General features: G+C 43.6%; 1 protein-coding gene across 6 annotated transcripts in view; it reads right to left on the bottom strand.

Annotated features, from left to right (window-relative positions):
* Positions 1–1,927: 1,927 nt before the first annotated feature.
* The window catches only part of map3k15 (mitogen-activated protein kinase kinase kinase 15), a 106,450-nt gene continuing 81,793 nt past the window's right edge, over positions 1,928–26,584 (bottom strand). For 3 of the 6 annotated variants that reach the window (XM_036935019.1, XM_036935022.1, XM_036935020.1), the window contains 26 exons: positions 26,283–26,558; positions 24,593–24,763; positions 24,299–24,411; positions 23,861–24,020; positions 23,261–23,411; positions 23,042–23,149; positions 22,874–22,923; positions 22,667–22,762; positions 22,469–22,556; positions 22,155–22,288; positions 21,317–21,444; positions 21,035–21,165; positions 17,348–17,453; positions 16,140–16,297; positions 15,768–15,951; positions 15,424–15,432; positions 12,044–12,221; positions 11,448–11,565; positions 11,226–11,282; positions 10,890–11,075; positions 7,705–7,810; positions 7,367–7,613; positions 6,897–7,009; positions 6,683–6,789; positions 3,219–3,295; positions 1,928–2,864 (listed from right to left, as the gene is read on the bottom strand). In XM_036935019.1, coding sequence (XP_036790914.1) covers positions 2,774–2,864; positions 3,219–3,295; positions 6,683–6,789; positions 6,897–7,009; positions 7,367–7,613; positions 7,705–7,810; positions 10,890–11,075; positions 11,226–11,282; positions 11,448–11,565; positions 12,044–12,221; positions 15,424–15,432; positions 15,768–15,951; positions 16,140–16,297; positions 17,348–17,453; positions 21,035–21,165; positions 21,317–21,444; positions 22,155–22,288; positions 22,469–22,556; positions 22,667–22,762; positions 22,874–22,923; positions 23,042–23,149; positions 23,261–23,411; positions 23,861–24,020; positions 24,299–24,411; positions 24,593–24,763; positions 26,283–26,558 — 3,343 coding nt within the window. In that variant the 3' untranslated portion in view covers positions 1,928–2,773. The remainder of the gene's footprint in view (positions 2,865–3,218; positions 3,296–6,682; positions 6,790–6,896; positions 7,010–7,366; positions 7,614–7,704; positions 7,811–10,889; positions 11,076–11,225; positions 11,283–11,447; positions 11,566–12,043; positions 12,222–15,423; positions 15,433–15,767; positions 15,952–16,139; positions 16,298–17,347; positions 17,454–21,034; positions 21,166–21,316; positions 21,445–22,154; positions 22,289–22,468; positions 22,557–22,666; positions 22,763–22,873; positions 22,924–23,041; positions 23,150–23,260; positions 23,412–23,860; positions 24,021–24,298; positions 24,412–24,592; positions 24,764–26,282; positions 26,559–26,584) is intronic. The other 3 variants (XM_036935021.1, XM_036935023.1, XM_036935024.1) reach the window with 2 other exon arrangements.

Below are 26,584 nucleotides of genomic sequence, written 5' to 3'. Positions count from 1 at the left end.
ATCTGGGGAAGGGTACCAAAAAATGTCTGCAGTATTGAAGGTCCTCAAGAACACAGTGGCCTCTATCATTCTTTAATGGAAGAAGTTTGGAACCACCAAGACACTTCCTAGAGCAATCGGGGGAGAAGGGCCTTTGTCAGGGAGTTGACCAAGAACCTGATGCTCACCCTGACAGAGCTCCAGAGTTTCTCTTTGGAGATGGGAGAACCTTCCTGAAGGACAACCATCTCTGCAGCACTTCACCAATCAGGCCTTTATGGTAGAGTGGCCAGACGGAAGCCACTCCTCAGTAAAAGGCACATGACAGCCCGCTTGGAGTTTGCCAAAAGGCACATATAGGACTCTCAGACCATGAAACCAAGATCGAACTCTTTGGCCTGAATGCCAAGTCTCACGTCTAGAGGAAACCTGGCACCATCCCTACTGGTGCTGGCAGCATCATGCTGTGGGGATGTTTTTCAGTGGCGGGGACTGGGAGACTAGTCAGGATTGAGGGAAAGAGGAACAGAGAGATCATTGATGAAAACCTGCGCCAGTGCATACAGCCAAGACAACACAGGAGTGGCTTTGGGACTGACTGAATGTCCTTGTGTGACCCAGCCAGAGCCCGGACTTGAACCCGATCGAACATCTCTGGAGAGACCTGTAAATAGCTGTGCAGCGACCCTCCCCATCCAACCGGACAGAGCTTGAGAAGATGAGCAGAGAAGAATGGGAGAAACTCCCCAAATAGAGGTGTGCCAAGCTTGTAGCATCATACCCAAGAAGACTCAAGGCTGTACACGCTGCCAAAGGTGCTTCAACAACGTACTAAGTAAATATTTGAATATTTCAGTTTTTTATTTTTAATACATTTGCAAACATTTCTTAAAACCTGTTTTTGCTTTGTCATCATGGGGTATTTTGTATAGATTGAAGAGGGAAAAACCTATTTAATCAATTTTAGAATAAGGCTGTAACGTCACAAAATGTGGAAAAGGTTAAGGGGTCTGAATACTTTCGAATGCACCGTAGATCAGAAACAGAGAGGAGTCAAAGTGTGAGTGGTAGACTCAGGGACTGAATCACGGTCTCCGGTGGGGAATAGCACTTGTGTATAGAGCCGGAAATGTTACCCACTAAACCACGGCTCTACACCATAAGTCCTAGAGGCCTTAGAGGCCTAGACACATTGAGAACCGCGCATACGATAATCACCCAAGGTTAGAGTAGAGCGTAATCAGATCCAGAGAGATAGTTGATCATCAGCAGCAGGAAGGGATGGTGTTAGTGTTATCAGGGGCATTCTTAGAACATCACAACATTCTATAAATAACCACAGATTCCAGGTCTAAAAATAGTAACACAAACAAGGACTATGTGGCTTTATAAGTCTGAACCCACAGGGATGTAATGCAGGGGAAACACCTTTATTCACCTTTTTATTTGGTGAATCGCATTCAATCACCTACTACACATCTGGACTATCATCTGGACTGTTGTTCAGCGTTTACCCATCTTTTCTACCATTACTCCCTGCTACTGACATCATACCAACACCATCAACCAGACCTCTGATCTTTACCCTATGTCTGTCTGCATTCTATAGATCTTAACTTACGTGATCTATTTTATCAACTGAGTGTTGTCTCTGTTAATAATGAGTGCATCTGAACTGAGGGTTATAGATGTGTGTTTACAGAATGTTGTGGGGATGCTTTCCACCGGAGTTTCCATTTCGGAGTGTGTGTGTTTGCTCTTCAAAACTCTGGTCAATGTTTATCTCAGGGTTAATCTCTCGTTAACCCTCAGAACAAAGACGTACCAGAAAGTAGTCATGGTTACCGCATAGTTTCTTAATATTATGCAAGTACAAGCTTATTTTTGGGTTGTGATGGGGGTAGTAAAGTAGCTCATGCAGCATTAAGTTATATTCATCAAGAACCAATGAGTATATATCATTTATTGAAATGACCTTGGAACAGCTGTAAATCGTGCATATTGCACCTTTAAAGTAACACATTGAAATCACATGAAGACATCTAAAACATGAACACAGCTGGACTAAAACATGAAAAGCCACAGACCTGTGCTAACTACAAACACAGTTCTACACTATAGACCTCTATACTATACACGTCACTATACAGAATTAGAGAGACCAAAAAATAAACACTACATTACAGACTGGTTGTCTGGTTGTGTGTGTAACTAAATGCCCACTGCGTCTCTTGGCTAGGGCCACAAACTTCCTGGTGCAATACAGGACCAATGAGCAGGCAGAATTTAGCATGGGACGAAACCTAAGAAGCACGTGTGGTGTACATAACACGCACACACACACACACTCAATCACACACTCAATCAAACACACACACAACAGTTTGGTCTGTGTGTGCATGTGTGCATGCATAGAAATAGAACGAATAGAATGGGTTTGCAACCTCTAACCCTGGCAATTTGACTGGTAATAATGGGTACACTCGCAATGGCTACCTGGTATTGTGTTGCAATAATTCCCATGGTAATATAGAATGTTCTTTCAAATGATGCTAACTGATGTGGCTCATGGAATGTATTTTTTTGTAATGTCAGTTGAGTTGATTCAACAAATCACAACACAGATTGATGGGTACACTTCCAGCTTTCACTTCCTGCTTTGCCCCTATGGGTACACATGCAATGGCTGCCTGCCCAACCAATATGCCATAATTGACTTGAATGGGGACGCCCGTTCTATTCATTCTATTTCTCTGTGTGTGAGTGTTAAGGCAGTCGTAGTTCATGTATCCCATCATCCGTCATCTTTGGAGTCATCCCTTGTCAGCCTCTCTCGCTCTCTGTGCCTCTGGATACCCCGCCATATACGACACAGCACCCCACCCCTTCTCACCACACACACACACACACACACACACACACACACACACACACACACACACACACACACACACACACACACACACACACAGGGAGAGAGAAAAACAAAAATACAGTATTAATTAAAGTGTGTTGCCACAGGTTTTACTACGTGATGATACACACACACACAGGCACACATACACACACACACACACACACGCAATGACACACCCCCACACGCACACGCAATGACACGCACACGCAATGACACACACACACGCAATGACACACACACCCAATGACACACACACACACACACACACACACACACGACACACAATGACACACACACAGACACACACACACACAGTAGTTACCGTAGGCGTAGGTAGCGCAGGTCCTCCTTAGTGACATCATTAAGGACATCGCTCAGCGTGTACTCCTCCATTACAAACTGAGACAGAAACATCAACTACATAGAACCATACTAAAACCAGTAAACAACCATACCAGAGGAGGCTGATGGGGGGAGCTATAGGAGGATGGGCTCATTGTAATGGCTGGAATGGAATACATGGAAAGGAGTCAAAGATGTGGTTTCCATATGTTTGATGTATTTTATAACATTCAGTTTTCTTACTGCTTGCATTTTGTATTGATATTGATGTGTGTATTTTCTGTAATGAATTTAATTCGGGGCTCATCTGTAAAAGAGACCTTGGTCTCAGTAGGACAACCTGATAAAATAAAGGTTAAATAAAATGGATCCCATTCCAGCCTTTACAATGAGCCCATCCTCCTATAGCTCCTCTCACCAGCCTCCTCTGAACTGTACTACAACTCAAATACATAACTGATATATGAACTTAAAGAGCGGATATGGGATGTAATAAACTAAACAACCAATGGCAAACTCAACTCAATAACCAATAAAAACACGACCTACACATAAACACTGACACACGCAAGGATGAAATTGTGGTGTAAATATTGGGGGGGGGGGGACAAACAATAGACGGGGGGGGTCCTCCCCCAGAATTGGTTTTTATATACACTGCTCAAAAAAATAAAGGGAACACTTAAACAACACAATGTAACTCCAAGTCAATCACACTTCTGTGAAATCAAACTGTCCACTTAGGAGGCAACATTGATTGACAATACATTTCACATGCTGTTGTGCAAATGGAATAGACAACAGGTGGAAATTATAGGCAATTAGCAAGACACCCCCAATAAAGAAGTGGTTCTGCAGGTGGTAACCACAGACCACTTCTCAGTTTCTATGCTTCCTGGCTGATGTTTTGGTCACTTTTGAATGCTGGCGGTGCTTTCACTCTAGTGGTAGCATGAGACGGAGTCTACAGCCCACACAAGTGGCTCAGGCAGTGCAGCTCATCCAGGATGGCACATCAATGCGAGCTGTGGCAAGAAGGTTTGCTGTGTCTGTCAGCGTAGTGTCCAGAGCATGGAGGCGCTACCAGGAGACAGGCCAGTACATTAGGAGATGTGGAGGAGGCCGTAGGAGGGCAACAAGCCAGCAGCAGGACCGCTACCTCCGCCTTTGTGCAAGGAGGAGCAGATGGAGCACTGCCAGAGCCCTGCAAAATGACCTCCAGCAGGCCACAAATGTGCATGTGTCTGCTCAAACGGTCAGAAACAGACTCCATGAGGGTGGTATGAGGGCCCAACGTCCACAGGTGGGGGTTGTGCTTACAGCCCAACACCGTGCAGGACGTTTGGCATTTGCCAGAGAACACCAAGATTGGCAAATTCGCCACTGGCGCCTTGTGCTCTTCACAGATGAAAGCAGGTTCACACTGAGCACATGTGACAGAGTCTGGAGACGCCATGGAGAATGTTCTGCTGCCTGCAACATCCTCCAGCATGACTGGTGTGGGGTGGCATTTCTTTGGGGGTCCGCACAGCCCTCCATGTGCTCGCCAGATGTAGCCTGACTGCCATTAGGTACCGAGATGACATCCTCAGACCCCTTGTGAGACCATATGCTGGTGCGGTTGGCCCTGGGTTCCTCCTAATGCAAGACAATGCTAGACCTTATGTGGCTGGAGTGTGTCAGCAGTTCCTGCAAGAGGAAGGCATTGATGCTATGGACTTGCCCTCGCGTTCCCCAGACCTGAATCTAATTGAGCACATCTGGGACATCATGTCTCGCTCCATCCACCAACAGTTGCACCACAGACTGTCCAGGAGTTGGCGGATGCTTTAGTCCAGGTCTGGGAGGAGATCCCTCAGGAGACCATCCGCCACCTCATCAGGAGCATGCCCAGGTGTTGTAGGGAGGTCATACAGGCACGTGGAGGCCACACACACTACTGAGCCTAATTTTGACTTGTTTTAAGGACATTACATCAAAGTTGGATCAGCCTGTAGTGTGGTTTTCCACTTTAATTTTGAGTGTGACTCCAAATCCAGACCCCCAGGGGATGATACATTTGATTTCCATTGATCATTTTTGTGTGATTTTGTTGTCAGCACATTCAACTATGTAAAGAAAAAAGTATTTAATAAGAATATTTAATTCATTCAGATCTAGGATGTGTTATTTTAGTGTTCCTTTTATTTTTTTGAGCAGTGTATATAAAATGCATTTCCTGCAATTCTACACAGTTTGACATGACTTCTTATGCCTGTCTTTAAGGTTATTTTGAAGGGTATATGGAGGGGTATTTTGAAAACCAAGTATAAGTGCAAACAACTAACTTCCTGCATTTCAACACATTTTGACATGGGGCAGATTTCTTTTTTTGCACTTTTATAATGCTATTCTAAACATTTTGTCATGAGTCAGAGAAAATGTTGCAGTTTTAAAGCACATTTCCTGCAATTCTGTACATTTTGTCATGGGGTAGAGAGAAATATGTGCTGTTTTAAAGCTCATCTCATGCTATTCTTCACATTCACCATGAGGATGAGAGAACATTTTGCAGATTTAAAGCCAATTTCCTGATACTCTACACATTTTGCCATAAAGCTGAGAGAAACTGTTGCAGTTTTAAATGAACTGTCCATCAAAAAATGTATATTCTGTTAACTCATACCCAAATAAAGTTGATGGCTCATTCTATACTGGTATTTGTGGTCAATGCATAAATTTGTGGAAAAAAAAACGTCAAAAACCCCACCTCAAACTTATGTCTCAAACAGATTGCTATTTCCTCATAGAGGAGCTGGCCAATCAGCGGTCTACTCGCATGAATATTTTTATTGACCGGTATATGCCAACGCCATTCTGTTGTTGGGGTACGCCCACACCAATCCAACACAGAAAATATGCTTTTAATTACATACTTAATTACCATTTTTGGAAGAATATCTATTGTAATTAGTTATAGGTCATATTTTATAGAAATCTGTAAACACTGGACAGTTACTTTAAAGGTTTACTTTGTGCAGAAATGCAAAAAGAACATATTTAAACTGTATAACTGATCAATGCACCATCATACCAGGTCATTTAATGCTATTGAACGAATAAGACACTTGGCTACAGAAGTGACATTTCTTACCGATCTCTACAGCTTCCATCTAAAAAACATATCCTGTGAAATTACATCAATAGCTTATCTAACGAATAAACTACATCTGTTGCGGCACGTATTGCCAGAATGACACATTGTGCCCAAAGTCGACCGTTAAGGCTAATTTCCTCAAATTCTACACATTTTCCCATCGCTTATGACGTGTTCATATGCTATCTGGAGGGCCACCAATCTATTTATTTATTTTAAAGAAATTATTGTGGGGGACATGTCCCCCCATCCCCCGTGGCAATTTCAGCAATGGACCCACAACACAAACACAATGTAGATGGATCAACCTTGTCTATGGTGTCTGCATCTGCACTCTGGTCTTTCAGCCAATCAGTGAGCTGCTTATCAGGCTCGTGGTCAACTGGGACTTGGAAGATAGAGGGAGGAGGAACGTCTGAAAAAGAAAAAAAGAGATGGAGAGAGAGATGGGGAGAGACAAGTTACCAGGGATACCAGTGTGTGTGTGTGTTTGTGTGTGTGTGTGTGTGTGTGTGTGTGTACCTGGGGGTCTGTATCTGACCCTGACCAGCTCTAGGTCATGTTGTCTTTGCTGTAGTGTTGTCTTCAGGACCTGCTGGTACTCTCTCTCCCTGTGCAGCAGTTCCTCCAACAACCTGCAGGGGGCAGAACAGGACAGCCATTCCACATATTTCTTCTATTCCATTACTTGGGCTCTAGGCGCTACAAGGCCACTTCATTCATAATCCGCTATTCATCAAACCCTCTTATCTTGAAGCACTTAGGCTCATTCATTTTAAGTAGGACAGACAACCCTTGATCAACATGAAATAGAAACCTAAGCCTCTCTTCATTGATATGTGTGTATGTGTATACACTATACAGTATTTATCTGTGTGTGCGTATATCATAATACAGTATTTGTGTGTGTGTGTGATACAACTGATTATGTTTGGATTCCAGGTGAGAACACACACAAACACACACACACACACACACACACACACACACACCGGTTGGTCTCCTGTTTGAGCCGGCCCAACTGGGCTCCGAGAGGCTGTGAGCGCAGAGGCGGAGGCGGGGAGGAGAGGGTGGAGCTGAGCGTGCTGACTGCTGAGGTCACCACGGGTTCGGGGGTCACAGCATGGTCGTCTGGAGGCGTGACCAATACAGGGCCAAACTCTGTCTCCTCCTCCTCTTCCTCCTCCTCCTTATCTGGTCCCTCGCTCTCCGAGGCCGGGCCGAAGTGGGTCTGGAGCTCTACAGGGAGAGTTAAAGGTCAGGGGTGAAGTGTTAGGTTGCTACAATTCAGCAAGTTTTTGTATTGAGCGCTTTAGCAGTGACCACACACCTGGTATGAGGATGGTGACTGCAGCCTGTACTGCTCGTCTGATGATGTTGTCCATAGCAAACATCCAGTGAGGTTTAATATGATGGTTCCTCAGGACCTTGTTCACCTTGAAAACACACACACACACACACACACACACACACACACACACACACACACACACACACACACACACACACACACACACACACACACACACACACACATACACACACAAGATGAGCTCCAAAAGTATTGGGACAGTGACACATTGTTGTTGTCTTGGCTCTGTACTCAAGCACATTGAATTTGGTCATGGGGTTAAAGTGCAGACTGTCATCATTCATTTGAAGCTATTTTCAATTATACCACTTTTTGTACATAGACCCCCCCATTTTAGGGGACCAAAAGTATTGGGAAAGCATACAGACCTGCTTTAACTCAGCAACATTTGTGGGTTTTCAAGCATGAACTGCTCGTTTCAAGTCCTGTCACAACATCTCAATTGGGTTTAGGTCTGGACATTGACTAGGCTATTCCAAAACTTCACATTTGTTGCTTTTGAACCATTTTCATGTAGACTTGTGTTGGATCATTGTCTTGCATCAGCTCACAGACGGATGGCCTGCCATTCTCCTGTAGAATTCTCTGATACAGAGCAGTATTCATGGTTCCTTCTATTAAGGCAAGTCATCCAGATCCTGAGGCAGCAAAGCATCCCCAAACCATCACACAACCACCACCATGCTTGACCGTTGGTATAAGGTTTTTACTGTGGAATGCACTGTTTGGTTTTCACCAGACATAATGGGACCCATCTCATCCAAGAAGTTGACTCAAGTTTGCCAAAAAGAACCAGGAAGCACCTGGATGATCATCAAGACTCTTGGAAGAATGTTTTTTGGACAGATGAGTAAAAAGTGTAACTCTTTGGACGACATGGGCCCCATTATGCCTGGCGAAAACCCAACACTGCATTCCACAGTAGGAACTGTCAAGTATGGTGGTGGTAGTGTAAAAGGGCAGTTCATGCTTGAAAAGCCACAAATGTCGCAGAGTTCAAGCGAAGAGTGGGCCGAAATTCCTCCACAGCGATGTGAAACACTGAGCAACAACTACAGAAAACATTTGGTTGCAGTCATTGCAGCTAAATGTGGCACAACCCGTTTATTGAGTAACGGGGCAATTACTGTTTCACACAGAGGAATAGGGTGTTACATTTTTTTAATTAAATAAATACAATACATATATTTTTGTTGTTGTTATTTGTAAACTCAGATTCCCTTTATCTAATGTTAGGTTTTGGGTGAAGATCTGATAACGTTCAGTATAAAAAATATCTAATTTAAAGAAAATCAGAAAGGGGGCAAATACTTTTTCACAGCACTGTATACGTGTATTAAAGTACAGTGATTACAAGCTTGGGACTCCACAAACTTGTTGGATGCATTTGCTGTTTGTTTTGGTTGTTTCAGATTATTTTGTGCCCCAAAAGAAATGAATGGTAAATAATGTATTGTGTCATTTTGGAGTAACTTTTATTGTAAATAAGAATATAATATGTTTCTAAACACTTCTACATTAATCTGGATGTGACCATCATTCAGAGTAGTCCTGCGTACAGGGCCTTTGGAAAGTATTCAGACCATTTGACTTTTTCCACATTTTGTGGACTTTACAGCCTTATTCTAAAATTGATTAAATATATATATTTTCTCATCAATCTACACACAATACCCCATAATGACAAAGCAAAAAACGATTTTTAGAAATGTTTGCAACTGTATTAAAAATAAAAGTAAAGTATTCAGACCCTTTGCTATGAGATTCGAAATTGAGCTCAGATGCATCCTGTTTCCATTGATCACCCTCGAGATGTTTCTACAACTTTATTGGAGTCCACCTGTGTTCAATTCACTTGATTGGACATGATTTGGAAAGGCACACATCTGTCTATATAAGGTCCCACAGTTGACAGTGCATGTCTGAGCAAAAACCAAGCCATGAGGTCGAAGGAATTGTCCATAGAGCTCCAAGACAGGATTGTGTCGAGGCACAGATCTGAGGAAGGGTACCAAAACATTTCTGCAGCATTGAAGGTCCCCAAGAACACAGTGGCCTCCATCATTCTTAAATGGAAGAAGTTTGGAACCACCAAGACTCTTCCTAGAGCCGGCAAACTTGCCAAACTGAGCAATTGGGGTAGAAGGGCCTTGGTCAGGGAGGTGACCAAGAACCCGATGGTCACTCTGACAGAGCTCTAGAATTCCTCTGGGGAGATGGGAGAACCTTCCTGAAGGACAACCATCTCTACAGCACTCCTCCAATCAGGCCTTTATGGTAGAGTAGCCAGACGGAAGCCACTTCTCAGTAAAAGGCATATGACAGCCTGCTTGGAGTTTGCCAAAAAGCACCTAAAGGACTCTCAGGCCATGAGAAAAAATATGATCTGTTCTGAAGAAACCAAGATGGAACTATTTGGCCTGAATACCAAGTGTCACGTCTAGAGGAAACCTGGCACCATCCCTACGGTGAAGCATGGGGGCAGCATCATGCTGTGGGGATGTTTTTCAGCAGCAGGGACTAGGAGACTAGTCCGGATCGAGGGAAAAAAGAACAGAGTAAAGTACAAAGAGATCCTTGATGAAAAACCTGCTCCAGAGGCTCAGAACCTCAGTCTGAGGCAAAGATTCACCTTCCAACAGGACAACAACCCGAAGTACACAGCCAAATCAACGCAGGAGTGGCTTCGGGACAATCTTCTGAATGTCCTTGAGTGGCCCAGCCAGAGCCCGGACTTTATCGAACATCTCTAGAGAGATCTGAAAATAGCTGTGCAGCAACGCTCCCCATCCAACTTGACAGAGCTTGAAGGTATCTGCAGAGAAGAATAGGAGAAACTCCACAAAAACAGGTGTGCTAAGCTTGTAGCATCATACCCAAGAAGACTCATTGACAAAGGTGCTTTAACAAAGTACTGAGTAAAGGGTCTGAAAACTTATGTAAATGTTATACTTAATTATTTTTTTTAAGAAAAACCTTTTTGCTTTGCCATTATGGGGTATTGTGTGTAGATTGATGAGGGGGAACAACGATTTAATCCATTTTAGAATAGGGCTGTAACGTAACAAAATGTGGAAAAAGTCAAGGGATCTGAACACTTTCCCGAATGGACTGTATGTGTGCACGTGTGTGTGTGTTCTCACTGAATCCTGGAAGCCAAAAAGAACCAGTTGTATCTGGTTGATGGATGTGGAGTCGAAGTCTAGGTCCAGTTTGAGTTTGGAGATGGTTGTTGCCATGACGCGTCGCTCCGGGGAGTGGATGAAATCTCTCAGGATACAGATGATCTGTTTAATGTGGTCCACAGAGAGCTGCAGCTCCTCACTGCCCTACAAACACACACACCAAACATACACACACCAAACACACACACAGAGGGAGAAATAACTAGATGATTGTGGCAATATCTGGTTGCTCTTTCTTTAATCAATTCACAATTTTATTTATTTTCTCTCTCTCACATATAAACACGCACACACCTGTATGTGGTTCTCCAGGAGGTTGGAGATTACTTTGTCCTGGTCCTCGTTCAGGACCTTGTAGAGTAGAGAGATGTTAATGAATTAACCCTCTTTGAATATTTTAGTACACACACACACACACACACACACACACACACACACACACACACACACACACACACACACACACACACACACACACACACACACACACACACACACACACACACACACACACACCTTGTAGAGGATGGCTCTCCTCTCGCTGTCCTTCTTCAGCAGGAAGAGCCCTCCATCTCTGTCTTCTAGAGACGCAGGAGAGCTACGGTCCTCTGACACTGACCCATCATCCGGTACACTGACCAATACAATGACATTCACATAGAATAATGACACCCTATTCTACTGTTGGAAAATGTGTGTGTGTTGGTATTTGTCACATCTTTGTAAGCAACACATGTAGACTAACAGCGCAGAGATAAAAAAAAAAATGATAATAATAATAACAGAAGTAATGATAACTTGGCTATTTACAGTGTGCAGGGGTATGAGGTAATTGTGTGTGTGTGTTGGTGTGTGTGTAACCCCAGTGTGACTTCAGTTGTGTTTACACATACAAAGGTTTCCTGGCTGCATGGCACACTGAGTGTGTGTGTTCTGGAGGTTGTAAAAGTCACCACAAGGCATTAGACGGATGCTGTAAAAGGCATTAGAGCAGGATCAGCTATGACCACCTGGCACACGCACACGCACACACACACACACACACACACACACACACACACACACACACACACACACACACACACACACTTCAGGTGTAGAGGTGTGTGTACCTTAGGTAGTTGTTGCTGGGTGGTTTGAGCAGGTTCTCTGACCCTGATCGTTTGTTCTTCTGAAAGAAGACATCCTGTTTGGAGTCGCAGTCTGGACTCACTGAGCCGGGTTCGCTGCTGCTGCTCCCGGTGGCCTCACACTGTAACTGCACCGGCAGCGAAACACTGCGGATGTAGTCTGGCCAACACACACACGCACACAAACACACACACAGTGTAAGAGAACCCCCTTAATCAAGAGAACTGGTTAGCTAGCGTTTTTAGTTAACTAGCTACTTACAGTACAACTATATCAGACAAAATTAGGAAAAAAAATCCAGAAAATCACATTGTAGGATTTTTAATGAATTTATTTGCAAATTATGGTGGAAAATAAGTATTTGGTCACCTACAAACAAGCAATATTTCTGGCTCTCACAGACCTGTAACTTCTTCTTTAAGAGGCTCCTCTGTCCTCCACTCGTTACCTGTATTAATGGCACCTGTTTGAACTTGTTATCAGTATAAAAGACACCTGTCCACAACCTCAAACAGTCACACTCCAAAATCCACTATGGCCAAGACCAAAGAGCTGTCAAAGGACACCAGAAACAAAATTGTAGACCTGCACCAGGCTGGGAAGACTGAATCTGCTATAGGTAAGCAGCTTGGTTTGAAGAAATCAACAGTGTGTGAAAACCTTGTGAAGACTTACAGAAAACGTTTGACCTCTGTCATTGCCAACAAAGGGTATATAACAAAGTATTGAGATAAACTTTTGTTATTGACCAAATACTTATTTTCCACCATAATTCGCAAATAAACTCATTAAAAATCCTACAATGTGATTTTCTGGATTTTTTTTCTCAATTTGTCTGTCATAGTTGAAGTGTACCTATGATGAAAATGACAGGCCTCTCATCTTTTTAAGTGGGAGAACTTGCACAATTGGTGGCTGACTAAATACTTTTTTGCCCCACTGTATATTGTTTAGCTATCAGCTAGCTTTAGCTATCTAGCCATACTGCTTCTGGGCACATTCCCATGGCAACTGTTGCGATAGAGATATGTTTCAGACCTCTTGGCAATGATAAGGACATACTAGCAGGGATTTTCAAGTCTTTCCGAGCCGACACATTTTTGTACCATACCAACACTATCACACCGAGTTTAACTACTCAGGTGTGATATTGTTGGGCTGGAACAAAAATGTGCAGACAGGACTATGCTTTAGCAGAAACAGATAGATAGCAACATGATCACAGACACATGTAGACACGACCACAGACAGACATAGTCACACATGCTATACACACACACACACACACACACACACACACTGAACAAAAATATAAAATGCAACAATTTCAAAGATTTTACTGAGTTACATTTGGGTCAATTGGAATAAATTCATTAGGCCCTAATCTATAAATTTCACATGACTGAGAATACAGATATGCATCTGTTGGTGGGGCGTGGATCAGAAAACCAGTCAGTATTTGGTGTAACCACCATTTGCCTCATGCAGCGCGACACATTTAAACTGATGATGACCTGAGGCCCAAATGTTTGTGTTTTGTTTCACCTTTCACTTATGCGCTTTCTTGTACAATGCTTCAATAAACATCTTAATTTTGCATTCAAGCCTCAGTTTAGGGTCTATTCATTTTTTCAACAGAGTGCAGGACTTTTTTCAACAGTGTGCAGGCCTTGGATGAACTGGGATATTTTCAGCTTCCAGGAATTGTGTACAGATCCTTGCAACATGGGGCCGTGCATTATCATGCTGAAACTTGAGGTGATGGCGGTGGATGAATGGCACGACAATGGGCCTCAGGACCTCGCCACGGTATCTCTGTGCATTCAAATTGACATCGATAAAATGCAATTGTGTTCGTTGTCCATAGCTTATGCTTGCCCATACCAAAACTCCACCGCCACTATGGGACACTCTGTTCACAACATTGACATCAGCAAACCGCTCGCCCACACAACGCTATACACCTCTGTCTGACATCTGCCCCGTACAGTTGAAACTCTTATGAAAGAGAAACTAACATTAAATTATCTGGTAACAGCTCTGCCAATTACACGCTCCTTCAAACCTTGAGACATCTGTGGCATTGTGTTGTGTGACAAAATTGCACATTTTAAAGTGGCCTTTTATTGTCCCCAGCACAAGGTTCACCTGCGTAAGGATCATGGTGTTTAAAACCTCTTTGGGCTAGGGGGCAGTAATTTCACGTCCAGATGAAAAGCGTGCCCAAAGTAAACTGCCTGTTACTCAGGCCCAGAAGCTAGGATATGCATATAATTGGTAGATTTGGATAGAAAACACATTTGGATAGAAACACAAGTTTCTAAAACTGTTAAAATAATGTCTGTGAGTATAACAGAACTGAAATGGCAGGCGAAACCCTGAGGACAAACCACACTCCCTCATCCTACCACTGTATTCAATGGCTGTCACTTTTATTACAAGGCAAAATCCTCCCGGATTGTAGTTCCTAGGGCTTCCACTAGATGTCAACAGTCTTTAGAAAGAGTTACAGGCTGGTTTTTGCAAAAATTAGGTAGAAGTTGTAGTTTTTCTAAGTGGCTCCCATTTGGGCTGTAGTGTTTCCATGCGCATGGATGAGAGCGCGTTCTTTTTGTTTATCTCCGGTAAAGACAATAACGATTCTCCGTCTTAAATTTTATCGTTTATTTACGTATTAGGGTACCTAAGGTTTGATTATAAACGTTGTTTGGATAAGTTTATTAGTAACGTAATTCATTTTGTATGCATTTAGATGGAGGGAAACTGGTGGAGGGAAACAGCTAAACAGAGTTTTTATGGATATAAAAAAGGACTTTATCGAACAAAAGGACCATTTGTAATGTAACTAGGACCTTTTGGAGTGCCAACAGAAGAAGATCTTCAAAGGTAAGGCATATATTATATCGCTATTTCTGACTTTCGTGTAGCAAGTGCCTGGTTGAAAAATTATTTGTCATGCGAGCGCTGTCCTCAGATAATCGCATGGTGAGCTTTCACCTTAAAGCCTTTTTGAAATCGGACTCAGCGGCTGGATTAACAAGAATTTTAGTTTTATTTTGATGTACTACACGTATATTTTAATGAAAGTTAAATATTTATAATACTGTCATTTGAATTTGGCGCTATGCAATTTCATAGGATGTTGACGAGGTGTGCCGCCGTAACACGTTTCAGCTTCTTGATATGCCACACCTGTCAGGTGGATGGATTATCTTGGCAAAGGAAAAATGCTCACTGACAGGGATGTTAACAAATTTGTGCATTTTTATTTTTATTTCATCTCATCAAACATGGGACCAACACTTTACATGTTGCGTTTCTATTTCTGTACAAACAACAAAAATGTTAACTGGGAACAAACCTTGCCACACTGGCATAAAGATCCCAGGAGTAGACAGGAGAGAAAGAGACCGTTAACAGGAGAGAAAGAGACCGTTAACAGGAGAGAAAGGGACCATTAACACAACCTCAATTACATTATCATGTCTGCCAGTTTGTGTGTGTGTGTGTACACAGTATGTCTCTGTGTGTTGTGATTTGTATGAGCTGCAGCATTTCAGTGATGTCATGGAAACAATCTGAGTGGATTAAACGGTTAAATCACCCATTAATTTATTAGCGCACCCACACACACACCCACACACACCCACACACACCCCCCCCCCACACACACACACACACACACACAATGCTGAACAGTCCTACCTGATGGCTTGAAGGCGATTTTGCTCTTCTTTCCCTTGACATTGTGTCGTACGAAGATATCTTTGAGCAGGTCTGAGGCGGTAGCCCTCTTATTAGGGTCAGGCTCAAAACAACGCAGGATAAACGACTTGGCCTCCAACGACAACGACTCTGGGATCTCTGGGTGGATCTTAAACATCCCCACCTACACACGCACGCACACAAACAAACACTGAGCTGGATGTAAAGTGTAACAGGTGGTCTGATGAATCACATTCACTTGATGCCTTCACTTCAGGCTGTAGCTGAGCTGGCTAACAAAGCCTTGTAACATGCAGGAGACACCGGTTTGAACCAGTCACATAGTCTTGGAGCACATCAAACCAAACACACCTTAAACATAGCAGCCTGTGGCTCTCCCAGCTCGTGGAAGGGGGGTTTCCCAGTAGCCATCTCTATGATGGTGCAGCCCAGAGACCAGATGTCAGCTGGAGCTCCGTAACCCCGAGGACCCTTGTCTATGATCTCTGGAGCCATGTACTGCAGGGTGCCTAGATAGGACACAACACACACATTCATAACAACATTCCATGTTGATAACAAATTCATGTGTAGGGAGAGAGAGGGAGAGAGGTGTTGGTCAGAGAGGGAGAGAGAGAAAGAGGGAGAGAGGTGTTGGTCAGAAAGGGAGAGAGAGAAAGAAAGAGGGAGAGAGGTGTTGGTCAGAAAGGGAGAGAGAGAAAGAGGGAGAGAGAGAAAGAAAGAGGGAGAGAGGTGTTGGTCAGAAAGGGAGAGAGAGAAAGATGGGAGAGAGAGCGGTGTTGGTCAGAAAGGGAGAGAGAGAAAGAAAGAGGGAGAGAGGTGTTGGTCAGAAAGGGAGAGAGAGAAAGACAGGAGAGAGAGGTGTTGGTCAGAAAGGGAGAGAGAGAAAGAGGGAGAGAGAGAAAGAAAGAGGGAGAGAGGTGTTGGTCAGAAAGGGAGAGAGAGAAAGAGGGAGAGAGAGAAAGACGGGAGAGAGAGAAAGACGGGAGAGAGAGTGGAAAGTAAAGGACAATAATTAGGGATAGATGACGAGAGAGTAATGAAAGAGAAACACACTCGTAGTCCTTAATCCCCTCTGGCTAATTAACTAACTCTCTCTCTCTGTGTGTGTGTGTGTGTGTGTGTGTGTGTGTGTGTAGGACAGATCATCTGTCTCCTGAGAGATTTCATCCACTCCCTGGAGCGACGCATCATGGCAACAACCAAACTAAAACTTGGATGTGTGTGTGTTGTTTGTGCGTGGGCGCATGCATGTGAGATTGAGCGAGTGAGGAGCAGCCAGCTGTCAATGTGTGTATGAGTGTGTTTCTATAGAGGCTGAAAGTGGCTCTTGACATTTCGAGGGTCATTTGACATTTTGAGATCCAGGCAAGACTAGACAGTCGTGGACTGAACGTTGGATGTTGGATACTTTCAAGTTACTATTACTGATAACGTTTATGATATTTGGAGATTAAAAAGAAACAGTTTATTTGTTAGATATATAAAACAACAGTTGAGAAAATATACTAGGTTGCAGAGGAGTTGCCACAGAAAACAATATTGTGTGTGTGTCATACCAGTGAAGGTCTCGGTGCAGGGGTTGACCCCCGCAAGCCTTTTAGACGTCCCAAAGTCTGATATCTTCAGAACTCCACTGTAGGTATTAACTAATACATTATCCCCCTGAGAGAGACAGTGAGAGAAAGAGACAGCGAGAGAGAGAAAGAGAGAGAGAGGCAGGGAGAGAGAGGAAGAGAGAGAGCGAGAGATATGTGCAATCATGAGGCATCAAGGCCAAAGGAACTGAATAATATTTAGAAATGCTACAGATTGAAGGAAAGTAGTGTGGAAATCTACCAAAAACCTATTAGGCAACAACAAATGTAATCCCTTCTAGACAATCTCCTGGACAAAATGTTTCACTGTAATGGTGAAAACCTAAACAGTATATTTGACCTCTCAGCTTCCCAATCAAATCTAAAAATGTCAAGCAGACAACCTAAGAAAATTAACAACAATGACAAATGGTTTGATGAAGAATGCAAACCTAAAAAGACATTGAGAAACCTATCCAACCAAAAACATAGAGATTCAGAAAACCTGGGCCTATGCCTTCACTATGGTTAATCACTAAAACAATACATAAATACACTACGGAACAGCACGTCAGAAATCAGCTCAATGTAATTGAAGAATTCATAGAATCTAACCACTTCTGGGAAAATTGGAAAACTCTAAACAAACAACAACACGAAGAGTTATCCATCCAAAATGGAGATGTATGGATAAACCACTTCTCCAATCTTTTTGGCTCTGTAACAAAGAACAAACAGCAATAACATATACATGATCAAATAGAAATCTTAGAATCAAATATTAAAGACTACCAGAACCCACTGGATTCTCCAATTACATTGAATGAACTACAGGACAAACCCTTCAACCCAAAAAGGCCTGTGGGGTTGATGGTATCCTAAATTAAATTATAAAATATACAGACCACAAATTCCAATTGGTTATACTTAAACTCTTTAATATCCTCCTCAGCTCCTGGCATATTCCCCAATATTTAGAACCAAGACTGATCGCCCCAATAACTACCATGGCATATGCGTCAACAGCAAACTTAGGAAAATCCTCTGCGTTATCATTAACAGCAGAGTCGTACATTTCCTCAGCGAAAGCAATGTGCTGAGCAAATGTCAAATTGGCTTTTTACCAAATTACCGTACGACAGACCACGTATTCACCCTAATTGACAAACAAACAAACCGAAACAAAGGTAAAGTCTTCTCATGCTTTGTTGATTTCAAAAAAGCTTTTGACTCAATTTGGCATGAGGGTCTGCTATACAAATTGATGAAAGTGGTGTTGGGGAATAACATACAACATTATAAAATCAATGTACACAAACAACAAGTGCGGTTAAAAAAGCACACACATTTCTTTCCACAGGGCCGGGGTTGAGTCAGGGATGCAGCTTAATTTAAACTCCACCCTCTTCAACATATATATCAACGAATTGGCGAGGGCACTAGAACAGTCTGCAGCAGCCGGCCTCACCCTACTAGAATCTGAAGTCACATATCTACTGTTTGCTGATGATCTGGTGCTTCTGTCCCCAACCAAGGAGGGCCTACAGCAGCACCTAGATCTTCTGCACAGATTCTGTCAGACCTTGGCCCTGACAGTAAATCGCAGTAAGACAAAAATAATGGTGTTCCAAAAAAGGTCCACGAATACAAATTCCATCTAGACACCGTTGCCCTAGAGCACACAAAAAAATGATACATACCTCAGCCTAAACATCTGCACCACAGGTAACTTCCACAAAGCTGTGAACGATCTGAGAGACAAGGCAAGAAGGGCCTTCTATGCCATCAAAAGGAACATCAAATTTGACATAAAAATGGCAAAAAAATACTTGAAATCAGTTATAGAGCCCATTGCCCTTCATGGTTGTGAGGTCTGGGGTCCGCTCACCAACCAAGAATTCACAAAATGGGACAAACACCAAATTGAGACTCTGCATGTAGAATTCTGCTAAAATATCCTCTGTGTACAATGTAAAATCCAGAAAAGAGACGTTAAATTCTACAACCACCTAAAAGGAAGCGATTCCCAAACCTTCCATAACAAAGCCATCACCTACAAGTTGGTCCTGGGGTTCTGTTCACAAACACAAACTGACCCCACAGAGCCCCACAATTAGACCCAACCAAAACATGAGAAAACAAAAAAGATAATTACTTGACACATTGGAAAGAATTCATAAAAAAACAGCCAACTAGAATGCTATTTGGCCTTAAACAGAGAGTACACAGTGGCAGAATACCTGACTAATGTGACTGACCCAAACTTAAGGAAAGCTTTGACTATGTACAGACTCAGTGAGCTTAGCCTTGCTATTGAGAAAGGCCGCTGTAGGCAGACATGGCTCTCAAGAGAAGACAGGCTATGTGCACACTGCCCACAAAATGAGGTGGAAACTGAACTGTACTTCCTAACCTCCTGCCAAATGTATGACCATATTAGAGACACGTACTGTATTTTCCTCAGATTACACAGACCCACAAATCCAACTTTGATTAACTCCCATATCTACTGGGTGAAATACCACAGGGTACAATCACAGCAAAAATATTTGTGACCTGTTGCCACAAGAAAAGAGCAACCAGTGAAGAACAAACACCATTGTAAATACAACCTACAATTAGGTTTATTTATTTTCCCTTTTGTACTTGAACTATTTGCACATCATTACAACACTGTATATAGACGTAATATGACATTTGTAATGTCTTTATTCTTTTGGAACTATTATGAGTGTAATACATTAAAGTTTATATCTTTTTTTAATGATCTATTTCACTTGCTTTGGCAATGTAAACATATGTTACAGGCGGAATACACCGCTCGTGTCAAAAAAATAAATGTAGAAATCTATATTAGTAAATTATTGCACACATACTGCTTGCGCGCGCCAACGAGCGTCTGCGTTGCCAAGGGCTAAAATAGAAGTCAGTTCTATTTGTGACGCAGATCACGCTGCATGTCCTGCCTCCCCCATCTCCTCATTGGTTTATAGAAGCAGATACCCACGTGCCATCTCCTCATTGGTTATACCCACGTGGGTGACTGAAAGACGAATGAGGTCAAATCGAAGTTGCCAATCGCAATATAAAGTCAAGAGAAGAAAATGCCTGGAAGGAGGAGAGATGACTATAAACGATTCGGTTGACCGCTTTATGTGTGGATTAATTGGCGGAGTAGAGGACCTTGTGCATTTCAGGTAAATAACAACTGAATGTTTATACCCCAGGTCAAATTAGCTAGCAATAGCTAAAGGTAAATGAATTTTACCTTTATTTAACTAGGCAAGTCAGTTAAGAACAAACTCTTATTTTCAATGACGGCCTAGGAACAGTGGGTTAACTGCCTGTTTAGGGGCAGAATGACAGATTTGTACCTTGTCAGCTCGGGGATTTGAACTTGCAACCTTCCGGTTACTAGCCCAACGCTCTAACCACTAGGCTACCCTGCCACCCCATAGGGGCAAATTAGCTAGCAAGTACAAGCTATCTAGCTAAATTGCCATAAATGTTTAATGCTTTTCGACATGTCCCCAAATTAATATAATTGGTTCAGAGTTTGTTTTGATATTTTAACCTGAGTGTCGTGAGGGCGTTTGGTGTGGGGGGACAAAATATATTTATGCACGATGGCGCACGCGCGCAGCCTGTTTGGGTTCCATGTAAGGTTACCTTGATGTCTCGGTGTACTATCTGGTTCTCGTGGAGATAGCGGAGTCCCTCCAGGATCTGTCGTGTGTAGAAGATGATGGTTGCCTCCTTCAACGGACCCCACTTTGACCGCAGCAACGCTGACAGGCTGCCTGTTATACACACACACTTAGAGAGCAGCATCTCATAAAAACTGCCTGCACATACAGGTTAGGAGAGAGAGAGAGAGAGAGAGAGAGAGAGAGAGACAGAGAGACAGAGAGACAGAGAGACAGACAGACAGACAGACAGACAGACAGACACCTCCAGGGACTTGCTCCATGAAGATCTTGATGTATCCATCCTCTGAGACTGAGCCCAGGTACTGAACAATGTTCCTGTGCTTCAGGTACTTATGCAGGGCTATCTCCTCATGAAGGGGTTGGGAGTACCTAACACACACAGAGAAGAGGGTTACGTACATGTACACACAGACACACAAACACAGACGCACGCACACACACTAACAAGCTCTCACAGTCTCGCGTCTGAATTAAAACTTCATCCATGTTTCTCAAACGTCAAATTTGGAAGTTGTTGCAAATGTCAAATTACAAAGTGTTTAAGGTTAAGTTTCAGCATTAACTAACTAACTATTAAGGTTATCTTAAGGTTTGGGATAGCCTTGAAACAAACATTTCAAAAACAACTTTCTAGCACTGGATTCAAACTTACAACCTTTGTAGTCAGAGGCAGATGCTTCCACCCATCTCCCATCCCCGTCCACAACACCCCAGCAAAACCCAAACCAACTTGAAGGTAACAGTGCTCACTGTTGCCTCTAGTGTCTGGTTTCTACGTCATCTCCCGACGTCCTCAGACATGGATGGACGTTGAATACTGACTTGTATCACGATGACCTGGCTGAACACACCCACTGACCTGGCTGAACACATCCACTGACCTGGCTGAACACACCCACTGACCTGGCTGAACACACCCACTGACCTGGCTGAACACATCCACTGACCTGGCTGAACACACCCACTGACCTGGCTGAACACACCCACTGACCTGGCTGAACACACCCACTGACCTGGCTGAACAAACCCACTGACCTGGCTGAACACACCCACTGACCTGGCTGAACACACCCACTGACCTGCTGTCTCTCTCTGGTATCTCTTTAATGGCGATGCGGACCTGGTTGCTCATGTCTCTCCCAGCGTACACCACTCCATAGGTCCCCCGGCCCAGCACCACACGGTCCGCCTTCTCGTTAATGTCATACTCGTACTGCAACACACGCGCGAGCACACACACACACATGTGCAAAAACACATATAAAAACACACACACACACACACCTATTTATATGCACTCACTCGTACTGAACCATAGAGTGAGAGGTAAGCACAGATCATTGTGGAACACATATTCCACACACCCACACACCCAAATATAACAAACACTGACCTCCAGTGTGTCTCCGTCTCCATCTCCCTCCAGCTCCACTGCATTTCCTGTTCCATCAGAAATCATCTCCTTCACCATGGAACAGAACCTACACACAGACCAGAGAAAGTGTCAATACAACAGACATAGAAACAAGACATACCTGAGCTGAATGTATGATGTCTGTCAGTGAGAATGGGACTGGGGTGTGATCCTGACCGGCCACACTGGTCTTCAGTAGAGAAGTAGATCTGGAAGTCGTCTGAGTTGTCGTGAACATACAGGAAACAACAGCGCTCATCAAACTTAGAGATACTGAGGAGAGAGGAGGGGGAGACAGGAAGGGGAGGGTTGTTTTTAAAGCATGCCACATATAAACACTAATGTTAACATGAGCAAGAACATGAAAACCATAAACACACATACCTGATTCCTTTGATGGATGTTGCAGTGAAGTTCCACTCATGGATCCCTTTCTAGACATGGACAGAGAGGTCAGAGGTCGAGGTCGGTTAACACACAGGATAGAGGAGGAGTGTAGAGGAGGATCAGGAGAGGATGAGAGGGAGAGGGTAGGAGGAGAGGAGTTCTGACCGTTTCAGCAGGGGAGACGTGCCAGATGGAGACGTTCTTCTCCTCCGCCTCGCTGTTGATGGAAACATATGAGGGCTGGTAGACCTTAGTAGGCTCTAGGATCAACACCTACACACACACACAGTGAGAGAAAAGGTGTGTGTATGAGTGTATGAGTGTGTGTGTGTGTGTGTGTGTGTGTGTGTGTGCGTGCACGTGTGCACGTGTGTGTTTGTGTACCGGGAAGCGCAGTCCGTTGCTTTTTCCTCTAGTGGCCTCTACGATGATGTCCATCCAGAAGTTGAGCCTCTCTCTCTGGGGAGAGTGTTCTACTGTTGTCTTCTTAAATCTCTGGATCAACTGCAGGTTCTGAACCACAGATCGCAAGTACCTAGGAGAGAGAAAGAGATGTTAATGAATTGAATAAATGGACCTTCTTTTTAAAATATTTTACTATAAACACACAACTAACACACAGAGGAGGGAGCGAAGGAGAGGTAGAGGGATGGAGAGGGAGAACGACAAAGAGGGAGAGAAGGAGAGGTAGAGGGATGGAGAGGTAGAAAGAAAGAATGAGAGAAAGAGAGGTAGAGATATGGAGAGGGAGAAAGACAGAGGGAGAGAAAGTGAGGTAGAGGGATGGAGAGGGAGAAAGACAAAGAATGAGAGAAAGAGAGGTAGAGGGATGGAGAGGGAGAAAGACAAAGAGGGAGAGAAAGAGAGGTAGAGGGATGGAGAGGGAGAAAGACAGAGGGAGAGAAAGAGAGGTAGAGGGATGGAGAGAGAGAAAGACAAAAAGGGAGAGAAAGAGAGGTAGAGGGAGAGAGTGTGTGTGTTTACCAGATGGGTGGTTTGAGTTTGAAGAGTTTCTCTGCGGCCTGCGTAGCTTTTGGGATGTCGTTAGCCAACATGCTAACGGTGAAGAACTGACCGACATCCCAGTAGTTATTCATCTTCTCTAATGAGCCCTTACGACCCAGGAGACTGTTTAACCTTACACCTGGGAGGGGGAGAGAGGTTAGAAGGAGAGAGTTTTTTTATTGTATATTTCACTTTTATTTATTATCTATTTCACTTGCTTTGGCTATGTAAACATGTTTCCCATGCCATTAAAGCCTCTTGAATTGAATTGAGAGAGTGAGTGAGAGATAGAAAGAGAGAGAGAAAGAGAGATGAAGAGAGAGTCTAAACAACAGGGAAGTGAGTATTGATCCTTGGAGAACCCCAGTGGTTTAGGGGTTCGGTGCAGGATTTAAGGGTGTACTGTAGAGTTCTTACCTATCTTCCTCAGCTCGATGGAACTCTCAAACTGTTGTCCAGCAACAATGAGCAGAATAGCCAGATTGATACCAGAGTAGAGAGTTGGCTGGAGCTCAAAACCTTTCCTATACCTAGAGAGAGAAAGACAGACGGGGAGAGGGGGAGGAATTTTATTTTGATCATTTACAGCCTACTTGGCTCCCTTCTTGGAGACAGTGCCTCAGTGCCGCCTGTTTGCTCACTTGGGCCCCTGGGCTTCAGTCGTGGTAAACTTGTGGATGCGTTGATTGTGTCTGTGTGTGTTTGTCTCACCACTGGATGGCGTTGTCTCTGTTCTTGGTGTCTTTACAGTCAGAATCGAGAAAGATGTCCTTGTAGATCCGTCCACACAGGCAGAACATGTCTGGAGCCGGGTGGTCACATGACCGTAACACCTGTAACATCACACCTAGAGCCTGCTCTCTGTCCCCCGGGCTGTTCCTCCTATATAAACAAGAGTTCAGTCTCCAGTTAAAAATAAGAAAGGCAGCACACACTGCAGCCCACGAGGACCACCCCTGTTTGCTAATCCAATCTCCAAGGGGAATGCAAAGGTTTTACAAGCTATACAAACAATCTATACAAACCCCACATAGATGGTCTGGGTGTTTGTCAGATAAACATTCCTACTTTCAACATTTAGATTTTTGAACCCTATGATCATATAATGAATGCTAATTTGGGACTGGGAACCGCCAGTAATATTTCCATGTTAACGAGCAGCTTTCACGTACCGATATGAAGCTAAAGCTGTATTTGCATTGAACCCTTGATGTCCATTGTGTCACATAGCTAAGCCTTGTTAAACTTCAAAGTAAACAATGGTTATTGCAGTAGGCTATAGCTACAGAAGGCTATGTCTGCATGGGCCTTTAACTGGCTCTTGCCTGTGGATGGCGGTCTCCATATCTAGTGGGCTTCCAAATAGGTACATCTTTAGACTATCTATCTTCACTGTTCTCTTGCGCAATAACGCACCTCCGCTGGCCTTTCAGCTGTTCCTAAACTCTTGTTGAGTCCCAGGAAAAATGAGTCTAGAAGTTGTTGGTCACTTGTTGTTTTTTACTGCTATCCTATTCCATGACAGAGGCAAACTTGCTCTTGCTTGCTGACTGTAAAATACAGCTAGGCCAAAATGTTTGAAACGAGAGAGAGCGCAATGCTGTGATCACATTTGGTGGAGATGATGAAGACACATTGTTGTACTGACAGGATGTAGCAGACAGGCAGAGATCAGTAGGCCTGCTGTGAAGAACAAGATCCCAAAGAGTTTACAGAGTTTAAATGACCTGCAAACCACTTGAGCAACGAGCATTAAAAGGCCATTATAAATCACAACTCCATAATGTTTCTGTCTAGTCAGTGATGTAATAAAAACAAAAGCATGGTGGTTTACAGTTAGAGCTATTTGGCGGTCTAGAACCTAGTGCTTCGGTTCCCCTTTCAGGCTCACCAGCCGTGTGTGTGTACGTGTATGTGTTTAAGTTTGTGTGTGTGTGTACGTGTATGCGTTTGAGTTTGTGTGTGTGTACGTGTATGCGTTTGAGTTTGTGTGTGTGTACGTGTATGCGTTTGAGTTTGTGTGTGTGTACGTGTATGTGTTTGAGTTTGTGTGTGTGAAAAAATGACAATAACGATAACAATGACGTTAATCATGAAACATTCTGGAGCAGCTGAACACCATATTACAGACCTACCTATCTACATGGAGGTTCAGACACTGCAAGGTGTGTGTGTGTGTGTGTGTGTGTGTGTGTGTGTGTGTGTGTGTGTGTGTGTGAATAGTGATAATAATGACGTTAATCATGAAACATTCTGGAGCAGCCATACACCATATTACAGACCTACCTATCTACACGGAGGTTCAGACACTGCAAGGTGTGCGTGTGTGTGTGTCTGTGCGTGCGCTCGTGTGTGCATGTGTGTGTGTGTGTGTGTGTGTGTGTGTGCGTGCGTGCGTTACCTGTTGAGAGCGAAAGCGTAGTGGAACTGTATCATGGGCTGTGTGGCCAGGTCACAGGTAGGCAGCATCTCCAGAGTCTGGACCAGTTTCACCATGGCATCATAGTCCTGTATGTCTCTGTATGAGAACAGCAGGTTCATGACGATGTCCTGTGTTAGGACCTCTGTGTTGTCGATGCGCAGTTTGATACGAGACAGCTCCTTGGCTAGCTCCTCCCCCTGGTACTTATCACGGGCCTTCCTGATGTCATTCAGCAGAGTGTCCTTAAATGAGGCACTACAGAGAGAGAGGGGAGAGAGGGG

This window comes from Oncorhynchus mykiss, chromosome 11 (genome assembly GCF_013265735.2).
Source record: "Oncorhynchus mykiss isolate Arlee chromosome 11, USDA_OmykA_1.1, whole genome shotgun sequence".
In the NCBI taxonomy this organism is placed as follows: domain Eukaryota; kingdom Metazoa; phylum Chordata; class Actinopteri; order Salmoniformes; family Salmonidae; genus Oncorhynchus; species Oncorhynchus mykiss.
Note: the sequence above shows the minus strand (reverse complement) of the source record. Positions and strands in the feature narration are given on the sequence as shown.